The sequence below is a fragment of the Scyliorhinus torazame genome, chromosome 6 (genome assembly GCF_047496885.1).
Source record: "Scyliorhinus torazame isolate Kashiwa2021f chromosome 6, sScyTor2.1, whole genome shotgun sequence".
In the NCBI taxonomy this organism is placed as follows: Eukaryota; Metazoa; Chordata; class Chondrichthyes; order Carcharhiniformes; family Scyliorhinidae; genus Scyliorhinus; species Scyliorhinus torazame.
In genome coordinates, this window is record NC_092712.1 from 118,178,610 (window position 1) to 118,196,230 (window position 17,621).

General features: G+C 48.1%; 1 protein-coding gene across 1 annotated transcript in view; it reads right to left on the minus strand.

The window, feature by feature from the left end:
- Positions 1–17,621, minus strand: part of dnah5l (dynein, axonemal, heavy chain 5 like) — a 585,621-nt gene that overhangs the window by 329,539 nt on the left and 238,461 nt on the right. Inside the window, exons 30-31 of the mRNA XM_072508719.1 lie at positions 3,752–3,888; positions 3,322–3,484 (exon numbers count right to left, since the gene is read on the minus strand). Coding sequence (XP_072364820.1) covers positions 3,322–3,484; positions 3,752–3,888 — 300 coding nt within the window. The remainder of the gene's footprint in view (positions 1–3,321; positions 3,485–3,751; positions 3,889–17,621) is intronic.

The window sequence follows — 17,621 nt, forward strand, 5'->3', positions numbered from 1 at the left end:
AAAAAGGAGGTAGGCAGAAAGCGGGTAATTATAGGCCAGTGAGCTTAACTTCGGTAGTAGGGAAGATGCTGGAATCTATCATCAACGAAGAAATAGCGAGGCATCTGGACGGAAATTGTCCCATTGGGCAGACGCAGCATGGGTTCATAAAGGGCCTAACTAATTTAGTGGAATTTCTTGAGGACATTAACAGTGCGGTAGATAACGGGGAGCCAATGGATGTGGTATATCTGGATTTCCAGAAAGCCTTTGACTAGGTGCCACACAAAAGGTTGCTGCATAAGATAAAGATGCATGGCATTAAGGGGAAAGTAGTAGCATGGATAGAGGATTGGTTAATTAATAGAAAGCAAAGAGTGGGGATTAATGGGTGTTTCTCTGGTTGGCAATCAGTAGCTAGTGGTGTCCCTCAGGGATCAGTGTTGGGCCCACAACTGTTCACAATTTACATAGATGATTTGGAGTTGGAGACCAAGAGCAATATGTCCAAGTTTGCAGACGACACCAAGATAAGTGGTAAAGCCAAAAGTGCAGAGGATACTGGAAGTCTGCAGAGGGATTTGGATAGGCTAAGTGGATGGGCTAGGGTCTGGCAGATGGAATACAATGTTGACAAATGTGAGGTTATCCATTTTGGTCGGAATAACAGCAAAAGGGATTATTATTTAAATGATAAAATATTTAAAAATATGCTGCTGTGCAGAGAGACCTGGGTGTGCTAGTGCATGAGTCGCAAAAAGCTGCTTTACAGGTGCAACAGGTGATTAAGAAGGCAAATTGAATTTTGTCCTTCATTGCTCGGGGGATGGAGTTTAAGACTAGGGAGGTTATGCTGCAATTGTATAAGTTGTTAGTGAGGCCACACCTGGAGTATTGTGTTCAGTTTTGGTCTCCTTACTTGAGAAAGGACGTACTGGCACTGGAGGGTGTGCAGAGGAGATTCACTAGGTTAATCCCAGAGCTGAAGGGGTTGGATTACGAGGAGAGGTTGAGTAGACTGGGACTGTACTCGTTGGAATTTAGAAGGATGAGGGGGGATCTTATAGAAACATATAAGATTTGAAGGGAATAGATAGGATAGATGCGGGCAGGTTGTTTCCACTGGCGGGTGAAAGCAGAACTAGAGGCTACAGCCTCAAAATAAACGGGAAGTAGATTTAGGACTGAGTTTAGGAGGAATGTCTTCTCCCAAAGGGTTGTGAATCTATGGAATTCCTTGCCCAGTGAAGCAGTAGAGGCTCCTTCATTAAATGTTTTTAAGATAAAGATAGATAGTTTTTTGAAGAATAAAGGGATTAAGGGTTATGGTGTTCGGGCCGGAAAGTGGAGCTGAGTCCACAAAAGATCAGCCATGATCTCATTGAATGGTGGAGCAGGCTCGAGGGGCCAGATGGCCTACTCCTGCTCCTAGTTCTCATGTTCTTATGTTCTTCTGATGCTCATTTGGAGAACTAATGCAGATATGGTGGGCCAAATTATCTCCTGCATCTGCGTTGGTCTCCTCCGGGTGCTCCGTTTTCCTCCCACTGTCCAAAGATGTGCAGATTAGGTGGATTGGCCATGTTAACTTGGCCTAGTGGCCAAAATAGTCAGATGGGGTTACTGGGTTATGGGTTACGGGGATAGGGTGGAGGTGTGGGCTTGGGTAGGGTGCTTTTTCCAAGGGCCGGTGCAGACTCGATGGGCCAAATAGCCTCCTCCTGCACTGTAAATTCTATGATTCTATGATTTTCCCAATCGTTCAAATACGTCACTCTCTATAACCAAGCATGCATAGAGCTGTTACTAATGAAGCATGTGTTGAGTTCATTCTAACTTAGCACAGGTAGAGCACTCTCCATCAAGCTTGCAAAGAGCACTCGAACCATGCATGCAAATCACTCTCCAACCAAACATGCACCGAGCTTTCTCCAACAGTGATGTACAAATCGCTGTCTAACCGAGCATGCAAACACCTGTCTCAATCCAAGCAAATGCAAACTTTTTCCAGTCACGCATACAAATATCTTGCTCCACTTTGAAGCATAAACAGAGTTCCTTATGACCAACCATGTGGAGTGTTCAATCAGATAGGCAACAGCCTAAATCACCCCCTGAAATATTTTCATTATATTAATACAGATTCATCTACCTTTACATTTTACGCAACTGATATTTTTGAGGAATGAGATTATCATTGAGACAAAACAATGGGACACATTTTGAATGTACGGTCATGAACCCTATAACAGCCCGCACAGGCCAGCGGGATGGGAATAATTGTCTACTGGGTAGTGTAAGTATCGTTTTGTAAATAAAACTATGGGTGCGATCTACCAGGGGCATGACCCAGTCAAACTCGCCTGAAATAATAGAGAAACATTTCTGTTAGATCGCTTCCAACGTTTCTTCATTTTACTCAGTGAGGACTCCCAGTGTGCTTCTTAAAAAACAGACACCCAGATAAATTCTGTGTCCCATCCTGCACCTGAGCTGCATCACTCTCACAATATTGTAAAATACAAATAGCCTAATCGCTCCCAATTATAGGCATCGATTGCTTCCAGGAGATGGGAGCTCACTGCACAAGAAGCAAAGTCAGGCAGCAATGGCCTTGCCAATTACAGCGGGCAGTTCCTTGAGGTGGATTGAAAAGTGGCCATGGATAAGATGGTAAGGATCAGTGCTTATCCCACCATTAGTTGGAGGCACCAAGTAAAGTTTAAAAACCAATGCAATGCAATTTGCTAGGGCCCCATAGTGAATCTGGTAGCTGTGCACAGACTTGCTCAAAACCGTTCAGGCTCTGCATTATCTTATACTTGGAATGTATAAATGGATGTATCAGACTATATATAGAGGGAGCTGTAGGGCTTTGGGATTGTTATTTTATTTGTTTTGATTTTGTTGTTTGTTTGATGAAAATAATGAAAATGTGGAGAATAAAAAGTAAAAAGAAAAGACCGTTCAGGCTCACTGGAAAGACATTTAAAGAATTCCAACCTTGAAGTAACAGGTGCCTTAACAAATTTCTTAAGGAGCCATTCACTGGTGGTGACTGTGTTTGCAGCTCCCTCCCCGTCAGTTCTATGAAAATATAAAACTGTCCCAGAGGCATCGGGAACCCAAGGCACCCTCCGGAACCATGATTATTAATTCCTGAACATGCTGGACCCCAATATGCAGCCCTTTGAAAATCCCAGGCCAAAATGTTCAGGCATTGCTAATCAATGGTCACGGTCTTGTCCCCATATTGTTACAAAATACTGACTATTCATCATGGCAAACACCAAAAGACAGATGTTAAAGAAGTTACATATATTTTGTATAAACTTTACATACCTGTTCTGAAAATCCAGAAGTTCGTTATTGATTTTTTCAGTATCCAAATCACTCCACAAAATGTCATTGTAACCATTGACATTATCAATGACTGAATTATAAAGACCATACAGTTTCTGAAGTAATGTGAGTTCACGCTTGATTCTTAGTAAGTCAGGATATTCTATTTAACAATACAAAAAATATATATATACACCTTATTCTGAAAAAAAGTATATTTCATAAAAGTACTTTTTTCTGCATTTTATCCTTAAATGTTTCAACACAATGCTGCCCTATCTTATGTAATATGTCAAGCCATACTAACTCAACTTCTTTTTGCTGGGAGAAAGTTATTTTACACAATTGTAGCAAAAGCATGGCACATATTTTACTTAAAATGTAAAACACTTAGCAACGGACATATTAATAATAGAGAGACAATTGTTACCAATAACAGTTAGCCCAAAAAGCTCTTCTCCTCCAGAGTAAGTGTTGAATTTCCGCCAGAGCTCATCAAAGCTTGCCTGGAAGATCTGCAGCCTGTCATTAGCTTCTCCAGGTGGAAGGCCTTCAACACCAGGGCCTCTGTAATGAGAAATCACATAAGAACACAAGTTACTATGTTTTCCCAGCAACTGGGTTACACTGACAATAGTTTGCAAAATATAAGGGCTAACAAACTGTTCAGCAGGTTACAACTAAAGTTGACTTTATCTTCAAGAATTCTTCTTCAATATGAAGATAAACCACACAATACATCACAGATTAATTCACCCTGGTTGGTCTAGTCCATCTTTCAATTGTACTGATCCTTAAAAAGGGTCACCTGAAAATCTGTCTATCCTGACAAGAATAATTCCTAAATAACTAATGCATATTTACTCAAATCTTAACCAAGGATTCTGAAAGACATTTGGCTCTCAAAGAGAGCCACCATGTCCCCTGTGATGGCTTCTCTGATAAATACACTGCATCGTGTAACATCAAACCATACAAATCAATAAGGTCACAGATTTTATATCTACTTTGCACTCAGAAAGATAGCAGTTTATACGCTATAATTAGGCTCAGCGTCCAATAACTAGCGGAAAAAGAAAACACATCTTGCATGTATCTTTTCGTACTCCTGCAATTTACTGCATTCAGCATTTCACCAAAGCAGTTATTTCCCATGTTGCTTCTGTCACATTTTAGGATTGTTTAATTCAAGGCTTTTCAACAAAAATATAAACATACAGATTATCCGAAGAACACATCAACCCAATAAACAACCATAGTCTTCCAGCCCCCCAACACTGACCCACCAGCCACATCCCACCTTAATTATTTTAACCCCTTTACCCCCCCCCCCCCCTCCCCTTGCTGACCCCTCAAACCTCCTTAAAGAAATAAATGGTTTCCACCTCTGGGTAAACCCTTCTCCCGACCCCCAGATAACAAACTTAATCTTCTCCAACCTCAGGAATTCTGCCAGGTCACTCACCCACACCCCTGCCTTCGGTGGCTCCGAGTCCCGCCAACACAACAAAATCAATTGCGGGCTACCAGGGAGGCATCAGCCTCTCTCTCGCACCACGTTAAACTGGATGAGGCTGAACCGTGCACACAACGAGGATGCATTCATCCCCCGCAAGGCCTCATCCCATATCCCAGCTCCATTTTCTCTCCCAGCTTCACCTCCCATTTACACTTAACATTCTCCACCAGGGCACCCTCCCTCTCCATCAATTCCTTGTAAGTATCCAACACCTTCCCTTCCCCTATTTAGGGCAGCATGGTGGCAGAGTGGTTAGCACTGCTGCCTCACAGCTCCAGGGACCTGGGTTCAATTCCTGCCTTGGGTGACTGTCTGTGTGGAGATGGTACTTTCTCCCCGTGTCTGAGTGGGTTTCCTCCGGGTGCTCCGGTTTCCTTGCACAGTCCAAAGGTTAGGTGGGTTGAGCAAGCTAAATTGCCACTCAGTGTCCAAAAGATTGGGTGGGGTTACTGTGTTACCGGGATAGGATCGGGATCTATGTAGGGGACGGTGCACCTTGATGGGCCAAATGGCCTCCTTCTGCACTGTCACGATTCTATGATTCTAATATAGATTCTATACCGTCTTGCGAAAAGAGCTAATCTTGCAGCACCGGAGGCAGCAGCTCCAGGAACGACGGCACCTCTCTCCTCACAAAATCCCGACCTTGCAGGTACCTAAAACCATTCCCCAAGGGCAACTCATACATTCCTCCAACTCCTCCAGCACTGCAAATTTGCCCCCCAGAAACAAGTCCCTGAAATACTCAATGCCACCTGCCGCCACCCCAGAACCTTGTATCCAGTCTCGCCAGCACAAACCTATGGTTGTTGCAAATCGGCACCCACAACGACATATCCTCTAACCCCAAGTAATACCTACACTGCCCACATGCCCTCAAAGCCGACACCACCACTGGGCTAACGGAGTACCTGGCCGATGGGACTGGACTCGACCAGTCCAGGTCTGTATTAAAATCACCCCCATAATCAACGGTGCGTATCTAAATCCGTAATCCTCCCCAACACCTGCCTCATAAAATCCACATTATCCCAATTCGGGGCATAAGCGTATACCAGAGCCATCGGCATCCAAAGAACAAAGAACAAAGAAAAGTACAGCACAGGAACAGGTCCTTCGGCCCTCCAGGCCTGCGCCGATCATGATGTCTGTCTAAACTAAAATCTTCTACACTTCCGGTGTCCATATCCCTCTATTCCCATCCTATTCATGTAGTTGTCAAGATGTCCCTTAAACGTCACTATCGTCCCTGCTTCCACCATCTCCTCCGGCAGCGGGTTCCAGGCACCCACTACCCTCGGTGTAAAAAACGTGCCTCGTACATCTCCTCTAAACTTTGCCCCTCGCACCTTAAACCTATGCCCCCTAGTAATTGACCCTTCTAGCTTCCCGCTGAACACCACATAGCTAGCCCCGGATCGGCCTCAATGCTCCCCATCTCAAACGCCACGCTCTTATTGGTCAACACCACCACTGCCCTTGTCTTCATATCCAGCCCCGAGTGGAACACCTGCCCCTCCCATCCCCTTCTCAGCCTCGTCTGATCCCCCAACTAGAGGTGTGCCTCCTGTAAAAAAACACCACGTCCGTCTTTAGACTCCTCAGATGTGTGAACATACATGACCGTTTAACTGGTCCATTCACTCACATTTTCCACGTACCCAGCCTAGTAGGCCCTCCCACCCCCCGACCCCTCCCCTGCCGATCAGCCATACCCCTTCTTGGGCCTGCACCTGGCCCATATCAAGCGCCCCTCGAGGCATGCCTTTGGATGTGCATCACCATCTCTCCCTTCCCAACTGCACAACACCAACCACACACACCATGTCAGCAACCCTCCCTCTCCCCCCCTCCCAAACAAAGAACCAACCCCATTACCCCCCCCCCCCGCCTTCTTCCTGATGACCCCCCACTTCACTCCCGTTAACTAGCCCACCTAGCTAGCATGGTGGCCCCATGGCCTCTAACCTCCCCATCCCCCTCCAGCTCACCCCTCCTCACACCTACCAGCCAACAAAAAAAAAAACCAAAAGGCTGAGGATGAGGCTGAGGCGGCCTCCCCCTCAGCGCCTTGCGCGCCCGATCCATCTCGAGGGGCCGGTCAAAGGCCCCCTGTCCCATTCACTGCTCCAGCATCCTCGCCATATACTTGGCGGCCTCCGCTACCTTGTTGCCCTCAGGCATCCCAACGATCCTCAAATTCTATCTTCCGGATCGATTCTTCAGGTACCCCAATTTCTCTCAGCCTCTTCTGGCTGTCCACCACCATCCCCAACTCTGTCTCCAATGAGGCCATCCACTCCTCATGCTCCCCCACCACCTCCTCCACCTTTTGTATCTCCAGGCCCTGAGCCTCCAACCACGGCACCACTTTCTCAATTGCTGCTCTGAGCGGCTCCACCACCTTAGCCAGGTCTGCCGGGGCTTCCTTCCTTTGCTGCAAGAATTTATTATTTAAAAAGCTGCTTCACTGACCACTGGGTGGGCAGCACTGCCCCCTTACCCTCTGCCATCTTAACCTGTGGCGCACGTCGAAAACTGTCCTGCTCCAGCTGCTCTCTCTTTCTCGTGGCACCCCTCATCCTCTGATCCATACACCATTCTCACCAGAGGAGTATTACCTTCCCCGGGCACTCACACACCTTTTGTACTCAAAAAGCCCCCCATAGGGGTGGGGAAGGACCAACAAAAGCCATCTTGAGCAGGAACCACCAAATGTGCAACCACTCACTCCATGGTTGCCACCAGAAGTCGTTTGATCACATATTTCACACAATGAATTTGCAAATAAGTTACATATTGTTGCTAATTGTGTTTCTCTTAATTTGGCTCTGAAGATGGAAGCCAATATGGTCGCCTTCCTTAATTCTAATTACGTTTGCTCTCGAGTCGCCAGGTATCTCTCGATACCGCCACAAGTTTCAAAACCGAATACTGATCAAATACTCGATACACCAGTTAGTAAGTTCAAACTCAATGTTCATTTATTTACACACAGTCAAATATACTCATGCATAAAACTCTACAAACTAAACTATCACTATTACTAAAAGGCTATGCTTATCTTCGGGCGCCCACTCAGTCAGAGGAACAATGGTCTTTGTTCGGTTCTGAGGCTGCTGAGGTCGAAGTGGTACGGAATAACACCTAAGAGCGTCTGTCTCGTAGCGTGCGTTGACCTTGGACTTACTTGTTCTGATGTTGCTGTTGGGCAGGTCTCTCTTTGGTGAGAGCCGGGGCCACAAGAGAGCAATTCTCTCTCGGGGGATTCTTCTTATACCCAAAAGGGGCTTCGCGTGCTTTTGGGCGGGCCTTAAACTTGGCCCCAATTAATTGGGCCGTTTCCCAATCGTTTTTATCGATTTCCTCCAATAGAGGGGTGGGTGCCCTGATTTCTGGGCGTGTCCTAGGTGGCCGTTGGCCTGCTTTGTTCTGGTCTCCTCTGGCGCCGGCGTGTCTGCCTTGGTATCGTTTACTTAAATGTTACTCTTTTGTTCCCGGGGATGGCTCATTAGTATGATAATGGTTTGCAGTATCGGTCTTGTCTGGGAGCTACGGCTCCAATCAACGGACAAACCCTGCACCTGCTTGCTTTCTCAGTATTGTCCATTTTCCCTGCAATCTTTGCAAAGTGTCCATTTTGTAATCGGGAAGTGGCCATCCCAGATGGCTACAATATGAGTGATGTATTTTAAATTATAGAGGGTGCATACAGGTTTAAGAGTCACCTTATAACCACATGTTACAGCCACAAAAACACACTGGACTGGATTTCGCAGTCAGTGATGAAGGGTATTTGCCGCTGTCAACGAGGTAAGTTTTGCTGAGTAAATGAGGGATCTCTCTAGCGGGAATTTCACCTCTTTCACCATTGCAGTGTTTTGTGAGGGCCACGAAGAATCCAGCACGAGTTTTAAGGATACAAAGTAATAACATTTATTTACAATAACATATATATATATATAACAGCAGCAGCAACTTTCCTTGCTGCACACTCCTTCCTGCTGGTTCCAAACTGGCCAGCTTTATTTATACATGGAGTTTACTAATGGTTTCTACGCCCTCCTCATTGGGGAAGCTCATACTCCCACAGGATTGTGGGATTGTCATTAGTCCACAGCCAATGGTAAGCAGGCAGGTTATACCATCCCTCCCCCCCAAAGTCCAAGGAATCCACCGAAGACCCTGGCGAAGGAGGGCGTCGGACTCATTTTGCCGCAGGCCGGACACCATTTGCACGCGGCGCTGAATCAGGCGGCGTGTAACGAGACGGAGACCGGCGCTTCCGCGATGAACGGCGTAACGGTTGTACACCCACGGCCCGTGGACCCGAGGATTCCCCCTCTGATGCGTCCTGTGTCTCCATCTCGGAGTCAGAGTCTGGTGCCTCCATCGTGTCAGTGTCTCTATCTCCATTCGGTTCTGTAACGACCTGCGCAGGCTTTGAGTGAGGCACCAGAGGAAGATTGTGAGGACTACCTTCCCTTGTCTCTGGTCTCTGCGGCTGTAGAAATGAGCTCCGGGGGCGGGGAATCCTTGGAGGGGATAATCTTCTGGCCCGAACGTGGTCTACATGTTTGCACTGGAGACGACCCTGGACTTGCACTTGGTAAGATATAGGGCCCGTTTGGCAAGAGATTACGCCAGGAACCCACTGGGCACCACCAGCACAATTCCGAACGAACACTGGGTCACCGAGCGCAAGCTGCCGAATCGGCCGATGCCGAGAAGATCCCTGTCCCTGCCGTTCTTGTGTGCGGCGTACTTTTGCGCCAATGTCCGGGGAAACCATACTAAGGCGGGTGCAAAGTCTCCGGCCCATTAGGAGTTCTGCGGGAGCTACCCCTGTCACCGCATGGGGAGTGATCCTATACGTAAACAAAAAGCGAGCCAGTCTCGTGTCCATTGATCCGGAAGACTGCTTCTTTAGGCCTCTTTTGAATGACTGCACTGCGCGCTCTGCCAACCCATTTGAAGCCGGGTGGTAAGTGGCAGTGCGGATATGGCGTATGCCGTTCACCTTTATGAACCTCGCAAACTCCTCACTCGTGAATGGAGTGCCGTTATCCGTGACCAGCACCTCGGGGAGGCCATGCGTACTAAAAGACAAACGCATCTTTTCAATTGTTGCGCAGGACGTTGTCCCCTGCATCTTATGCACCTCTAGCCATTTAGAGTGGGCGTCGATTAATAGAAGGAACATGGATCCTTGAAAAGGGCCTGCAAAATCTGCATGCAAGGCCACCCTGGCCATTCCCAGTGATGTAGGGGGGCGGCTGGTGGAAGCTTCTGATGCTCCTGGCAAATGGAGCAGTTTTGGGCCATCTTCTCAATGTCAGTGTTGAGGCCTGGTCACCAGACATAACTCCGGGCCACGATTTTCATTTTGGTCACGCCTGGATGCCCATTGTGCAAGTCTCTTAGTATCAGTTCCTGGCCTTTTTCCAGGACAATCACATGCGTCCCCCACAAGAGGATGCCGTCTTCCACGCTGAATTCTGACAGCTTGGAGGAAAATGCCCGCAACTCGCCTGGGAGCTGTCTATGCTGCCCACCATACAGGACTATGTGCCGAACCTTTGACAGGACTGGCTCCGTCTGGGTCCACTCACGGATCTGTGATGCCGTGACAGGCAAGGTGTCCATAAAATTTAGGGTTGCAACCACCTCACCGGTCGTGGGGGTCGACATGGGGACGGTCGATAAAGGCAATCGGCTCAGTGCGTCGGCATTCGCTATCTGCGTTCCTGGTTTGTGCTCCAGAGAATACTCATATGCAGCAAGCAACAAAGCCCAGCCCTGGATCCGTGCGGAAGCAATGGGCGGTATTGGCTTATCCTCTCTGAAAAGTCCCAACAGAGCCTTACGATCAGTCACGATAGTGAAATGGCGGCCATACACGTACTGGTGGAAGCGTTTAACCGCAAAAACCACTGCCAGGCCCTCCTTCTCGATCTGCGCATACTTTTTCTCCGCTGCAGTCAATGTGCGGGAGGCGAAAGCTATCGATCACTCGGCCCCGTTCTCCATCTTGTGGGACAGGACGGCGCCAATACCATACGGGGATGCATCACATGTGACGAGCAAAGGCTTTCCAGGATCATAGTGGGTTAGTAACCCAGACGATGACAATTGTTGCTTTACCCGCCGGAAAGCGGTTTCTTGCGGCTGACCCCAAACCCAGGTGTGATTTTTCTTTAGCAGAAGGTGCAACGGGGCCAGCGTAGTTGCCAGATTGGGGAGTAACTTCCCGTAATAGTTTACGAGACCAAGAAAAGAACGAAGATGCGAAGTGTCAGTCGGGGCGGGGGCCTGTTGAATCGCACGCACCTTCTCTGCAACGGGGTGCAAACCTTCGCGGTCCACCCGATAACCTAGGTAGACTACTTCCTTTGCCTAAAATACGCACTTTGTGTGACGTAAACGGACTCCAGCCTCCGAAAAGCATCTAAGGACAGCCTCCAGATTTTCCAAATGTTCCTGCTCCGAAGTCCCTGTAATCAAAACGTCGTCTGAGTAGACAGCGAAACGTGGTAAACCTCTCAAAATGCCCTCCATAACACGTTGAAAAATAGCGCAGGCAGAGGATACTCCAAAAGGCAACCGTGTATATTCATACAGGCCCCGGTGTGTATTAATCGTTACATATGGTCGGGACGCAAGGTCCAGCTCCAACTGTAGGTAGGCGTGACTCATATCTAATTTTGTGAACGAGAGTCCGCCTGCAAGCTTCACGTAGAGATCCTCTATGCGAGGCATTGGATATCGGTCGAGTCGGAAAGCCGTATTCACTGTAAGTTTATAGTCGCTACACAAGCCAACTGTGGCATCTGGCTTCATTACAGGTACAATTGATGCTGCCCAGTCAGCAAAACGTACGGGCCTGATAATAACCAAACTCTCCAAACGAGTGAGCTCCCCTTCTACCTACTGTGAGCAAGGCGCAAGGCACCGGGCGCGCCCGGAAATAGCGCGGCGTGGCTCCTGGTTCGACTTGGATACGGGCTACGACCCCTTTTATTTTCCCCAAACCAGGCTGGAATACATCTGGGTATCATCCTAGCACCTCAGTCAACCCTCCAGAAACTATTTGGAGGATGTGCTGCCACTGCAACCACAAATGCCGCAACCAGTCCCGACCCAACAGGCTGGGCACATGGCCGCGCACCACGATAAGTGGTAAACGCCCCTCCTGGCGTCCATAAACAACAGGGGTCATTGTAGTTCCTGCAATGTCCAGTGGGTCACCCGTGTAGGTGGCCAACCTGGCCTGTGAGTCGGTTAATTTAAGGGTCTGTATACCCTGCTTGATGCGGTCGAATGTCCTCTGGGCGATCACGGAGACCGCTGCGCCAGTGTCCAACTCCATCTCAAGCGGGTGACCATTGACCTGTACTGTCACCTTAATGGGGGCCACACGGGGAGCTGCCACACAATGCAGCTGCAGGCAGTCGTCCTCCGTCTCCACGTCCTCAGGAGTAGTCGCCGCAGGTTCATCCACATGGAAGGTACGGCCCCTGGGCTGGTCCCAGTTTCGGTCGGAACGACGGCGCCTCTGGCGCCCCCAGGACCGGCGTCCGCGACGGGGTCGGCGCCTACAAGTCTGACACGGACATGGCTCCTCATCCATTGGTTCTGGATAACGCTCCCTTCAGGGAGGAATGTCCGACGGCCACTGGCGTCGGTCCGGACATCGCCTCGCCCAAGGTACCGCAGGAGTGCGGGGGTACGTTTTCGGACGGAAGGGGTTGCGCTCCAAGGCATGCACTTCCATTCCCTGTAGCTCCTGCACTCCACGGTCTGCACTCTCTCGGGACAATGCTATGTGAATGGCCTGTTGAAAAGTCAATGTTGGCTCAGCTAACAACTTTCTCTGGGTGGCCGCATTGTTAATACCGCAAACCAAACGGTCGCGTAACATTTCTGACAAGGTCTTACCATAGTCACGGTACTCCGCAATCCTGCGTAGCCTGGATAGAAAATCGGCAAGGGATTTTCCAGGGGTCCTCTCAGCGGTATTAAACCGGTAATGCTGGACTATCGTGGACGGGGTTGGGTTAAAATGTTGCCCCACTATATTCACAAGTTCATCAAACGTTTTGGTGTCCGGCGCAGCTGGGTACGTAAGGCTCCTAATCACCCCAAACGTATGCGGGCCGCAGGCGGTGAGCAATATGACCACCTGGCGCTCGTTTTCGGTGATATTGTTTGCCCGGAAATAGTAACGCATCCGTTGTGCGTACTGGTTCCAGCTTTCCAGCGCAGCATCAAAAACATCCAAACGTCCGTACAGTGGCATGGTAAATAGAAAGCAACTTCCAACCTGTATCCAACTAAAATTCGGGGAGGTGGCTTCAGCAGTGTAGACAGCTATTCACTTTAACCCTCGTCGCCAGTTTTGTGAGGGCCACGAAGAATCCAACATGAGTTTTAAGGATACAAAGTAATGACATTTATTTACAATAACATATATATATATAACAGCAGCAGCAACTTCCCTTGCTGCGTACTCCTTCCTGCTGGTTCCAAACTGGCCAGCTTTGTTTATACATGGAGTTTACTAATGGTTTCTCCGCCCTCCTCATTGGGGAAGCTCATACTCCCACAGGATTGTGGGATTGTCATTAGTCCCCAGCCAATGGTAAGCAGGCAGGTTATAACACAGTGGTAATGCAAATAATTGTAACATTCTTCACAGCTCGTTCATGACACGGAGTGAATAGGGAGATCACTTATTACATGGAAGGTGCAAGGTGCAGTGTTAGGTGGCAGAGAGGAACAAGGAGATCTTGGAGTACAAATACACCTATCACCAAATATTTTGCTACAGTTTGGCAAGGCCACAGGAAGAGCAAACCAAGCAGCAGGTTTTATTTCCATAGAGTCAGAACTGAAACGTAAGGAATTTATGCTAAATCTGTATCAGACCTTGGTTCGATAACACTTATATAATACTGCATGCATTTCTACAGATTATATTAGAGGAAGGGTATGGAGGCACCGCAGTAGGTACAGAGAGGTTTTACAATTCTTCCTTAAAAAAAGAAGACTGAGGGGTGATTTAAAACTATGAAAGGTTTTGACAGAGTGAAAGCAGAGAAAATTGGTGCGATTTACCGATCACGTCCCACCGGAATCAGGACAGGACGCAGCAAGTAAATCTCGCGAGAAGCCTCTTCCGGGTTTAGAATCATCTCATAGAATCATAGAATCCCTACAGTGCAGAAGGAGGCCATTTGGCCCATTGAGTCTGCCCTGAACCTCTGAAAGAGCACCCTATCTAGGCCCACTCTCCTGCAACCCCACTATCCTTTGGACACTAAGGGGCAATTTATCATGGATAATCCATCTAACCTACAACCCTTTGGCCTGTGAGAGGAAACCGAAGCACCTGGAGGAAACCCACGCAGACTCGGGGAGAACCTGCAAACTCCACACAGACAGTCACCCAAGGTGGGAATCGAACCCGGACCCCTTGCGCAGTGAGGCAGCTGTGCTAACCATTGTGCTACCATGCTGCCGATGGGAAACCGTAGTTTCCCGATGGTTGTTACGCCTTGCGTGATCTAATGAGATCTCTCGAGATGTCGCAATTTGAATCTCGCCCACAATGGGCAGGACCCAGGCTTGCAGAGTTCAGTGACCTTAAACTCTGTTGACACCAGATCTAACCGGCTCCCAGGATCTACCGGCCTCGCCATAGAGACCCCAGCTGGGCGCTGTTTAACACTGGTCCCCACAAAAGGGCGGACCGGTACTTGAGGGTCACCCAGTCGATCAGAGGCCCCCGGGTAGTTGGCATCTGGGCAGGCTGGCACCTAGGCTGATGCTACCCAGGCACCTTGGCACTGCCAGCCTTTCACTGTGGCAGAGCCACCTGGGCGCCATGTAGTGCCACCTGGCTGCTATCCTGGCACTGCCGTGGTCCCCACGTTGCACTGTCAGGCTGTCGGGGATCAGGCCTGGGTGCCCAGCACATATGAGGTGGGGTGCGGGGGGCTCAGGGACCCCCCAAAAAATAAGTTGTGGCATTTGGGAATCGGGTTGGGGGGGGGGGGGTCAAGAGATCGATGCACCATTTATGCACTGGCGAGTGGAGCTCCTCTGTGCAGGAAATGCAGCTGTGCAGGAAATGCAGCTGAGTGCCCACTTTGGCTGGACATTCTCCATTGAGGCCTGAAAAAATAGAGTGCCCTTAGCTGGCGCCCAGAACGGACACTTTTTTTCCATTAGATTGCACCCCATATTTTCTCTTCTGTGGAAAAGCATAACTAGAGGCCATCAAAATGAGATAGTCACCAAGTAATCCAATAAAAAATTCAGAAAAACTTTGGGCAGGACTCTCCGGCCGTGTTCACCCGGCAACCGGAGAATCCCACCCGAGGTCAATGCAGTTCTCCATTGTATGCGGCTCGCCTGTGGCATTCAGGCGGTGGGCGGGGTGGGAGAATCCAGTCCTTTGTCACACAAAGAGTGGTAGGAATGTGTAACCCGCTGCTACAGGGAGTGGTTCAAGTGAATGGGTGTAGATACGTGGAAGTGCAAACTAGACACGTATATTAGGGAGGCAGGAATAGTAGCTTACAATAGTAGATGGGAAAAGATGGGAGAAAGCTCAAGAGCAGCATTATCACCAACATGGACTGGCTGGGCTGAATGGCCTGTTTTTGTGCTGTTTATCTTTTCAAAATCATCAACCAAAAATTGCATGAAGGGACGTTTACAGAACCCCACCCCCAAACAAAAGAGTGGCTAAGGTAAATATTGGTACTTTAGAGGATGAGAAGGGAGATTTAATAATGGGAGATGAGGAAATAGCTGAGGAACTGAACAGGTTTTTTGGGTCGGTCTTCACAGTGGAAGACACAAATAACATGCCAGTGACTGATGGAAATGAGGCTATGACAGGTGAGGACGTTGAGAGGATTGTTATCACTAAGGATGTAGTGATGGGCAAGCTAATGGGGCTAAAGATAGACAAGTCTCCTGGCCCTGATGGAATGCATCCCAGAGTGCTAAAAAAGATGTCTAGGGAAATTGCAAATGCACTAGTGATAATTTACCAAAATTCACTAGACTGTGGGGTGGTCCCGGCAGATTGGAAATTAGCAAACGTGACACCACTGTTTAAAAAAGGAGGTAGGCAGAAAGCGGGTAATTATAGGCCAGTGAGCTTAACTTCGGTAGTAGGGAAGATGCTGGAATCTATCATCAAAGAAGAAATAGCAAGGCATCTGGACGGAAATTGTCCCATTGGGCAGACGCAGCATGGGTTCATAAAGGGCCTAACTAATTTAGTGGAATTTCTTGAGGACATTAACAGTGCGGTAGATAACGGGGAGCCAATGGATGTGGTATATCTGGATTTCCAGAAAGCCTTTGACAAGGTGCCACACAAAAGGTTGCTGCATAAGATAAAGATGCATGGCATTAAGGGGAAAGTAGTAGCATGGATAGAGGATTGGTTAATTAATAGAAAGCAAAGAGTGGGGATTAATGGGTGTTTCTCTGGTTGGCAATCAGTAGCTAGTGGTGTCCCTCAGGGATCAGTGTTGGGTCCACAATTGTTCACAATTTACATAGATGATTTGGAGTTGGGGACCAAGGGCAATGTGTCCAAGTTTGCAGACGACACTAAGATGAGTGGTAAAGCAAAAAGTGCCGAGGATACTGGAAGTCTGCAGAGGGATTTGGATAGGCTAACTGAATGGGCGAGGGTCTGGCAGATGGAAAACAATGTTGACAAATGTGAGGTTACCCATTTTGGTAAGAATAACAGCAAAAGGGATTATTATTTAAATGATAAAATATTAAAACATGCTGCTGTGCAGAGAGACCTGTGTGTGCTAGTGCATGAGTCTCAAAAAGTTGGTTTACAGGTGCAACAGGTGATTAAGAAGGCAAATGGAAGTTTGTCCTTCATTGCTAGAGGGATGGAGTTTAAGACTAGGGAGGTTATGCTGCAATTGTGAAAGGTGTTAGTGAGGCCACACCTGGAGTATTGTGTTCAGTTTTGGTCTCCTTACTTGAGAAAGGACATACTGGCACTGGAGGGTGTGCAGAGGAGATTCACTAAGTTAATCCCAGAGCTGAAGGGGCTGGATTATGAGGAGAGGTTGAGTAGACTGGGACTGTACTCGTTGGAATTTAGAAGGATGAGGGGGGATCTTATCGACACATATAAAATTATGAAGGGAATAGATAGGATAGATGCGGGCAGGATAGATGCGGGCAGGCTGTTTCCACTGGCGGGTGAAAGCAGAACTAGGGGGCATAGCCTCAAAATAAGGGGAAGTAGATTTAGGATGGAATTTAGGAGGAACTTCTTCACCCAAAGTGTTGTGAATCTATGGAATTCCTTGCCCAGTGAAGTAATAGAGGCTCCTTCATTAAATGTTTTTAAGATAAAGATAGGTAGTTTTTTGAAGAATAAAGGGACTAAGGGTTATGGTGTTCGGGCCGGAAAGTGGAGCTGAGTCCACAAAAGATCAGCCATGATCTCATTGAATGGCGGAGCAGGCTCGAGGGATCAGATGGCCTACTCCTCCTCCTAGTTCTTATGTTCTTATGTTCTTATTAAAAACCCAGTTACATCTGATTGAACAAGGTGCAGCTTTTTAATGAGCAATGTGGAGACAGGAAAGTTGACGTTTTTACTGATTTCACCGTTGCTGGCTCTGGGAAGAGTCACAGCGCAGCATATGTTCGAACCTGGTGCAACAGATGCAATTTCATGATTTTCATGCTAATTCCAGCATGCCTGACATGCCTGAAGTTGTGT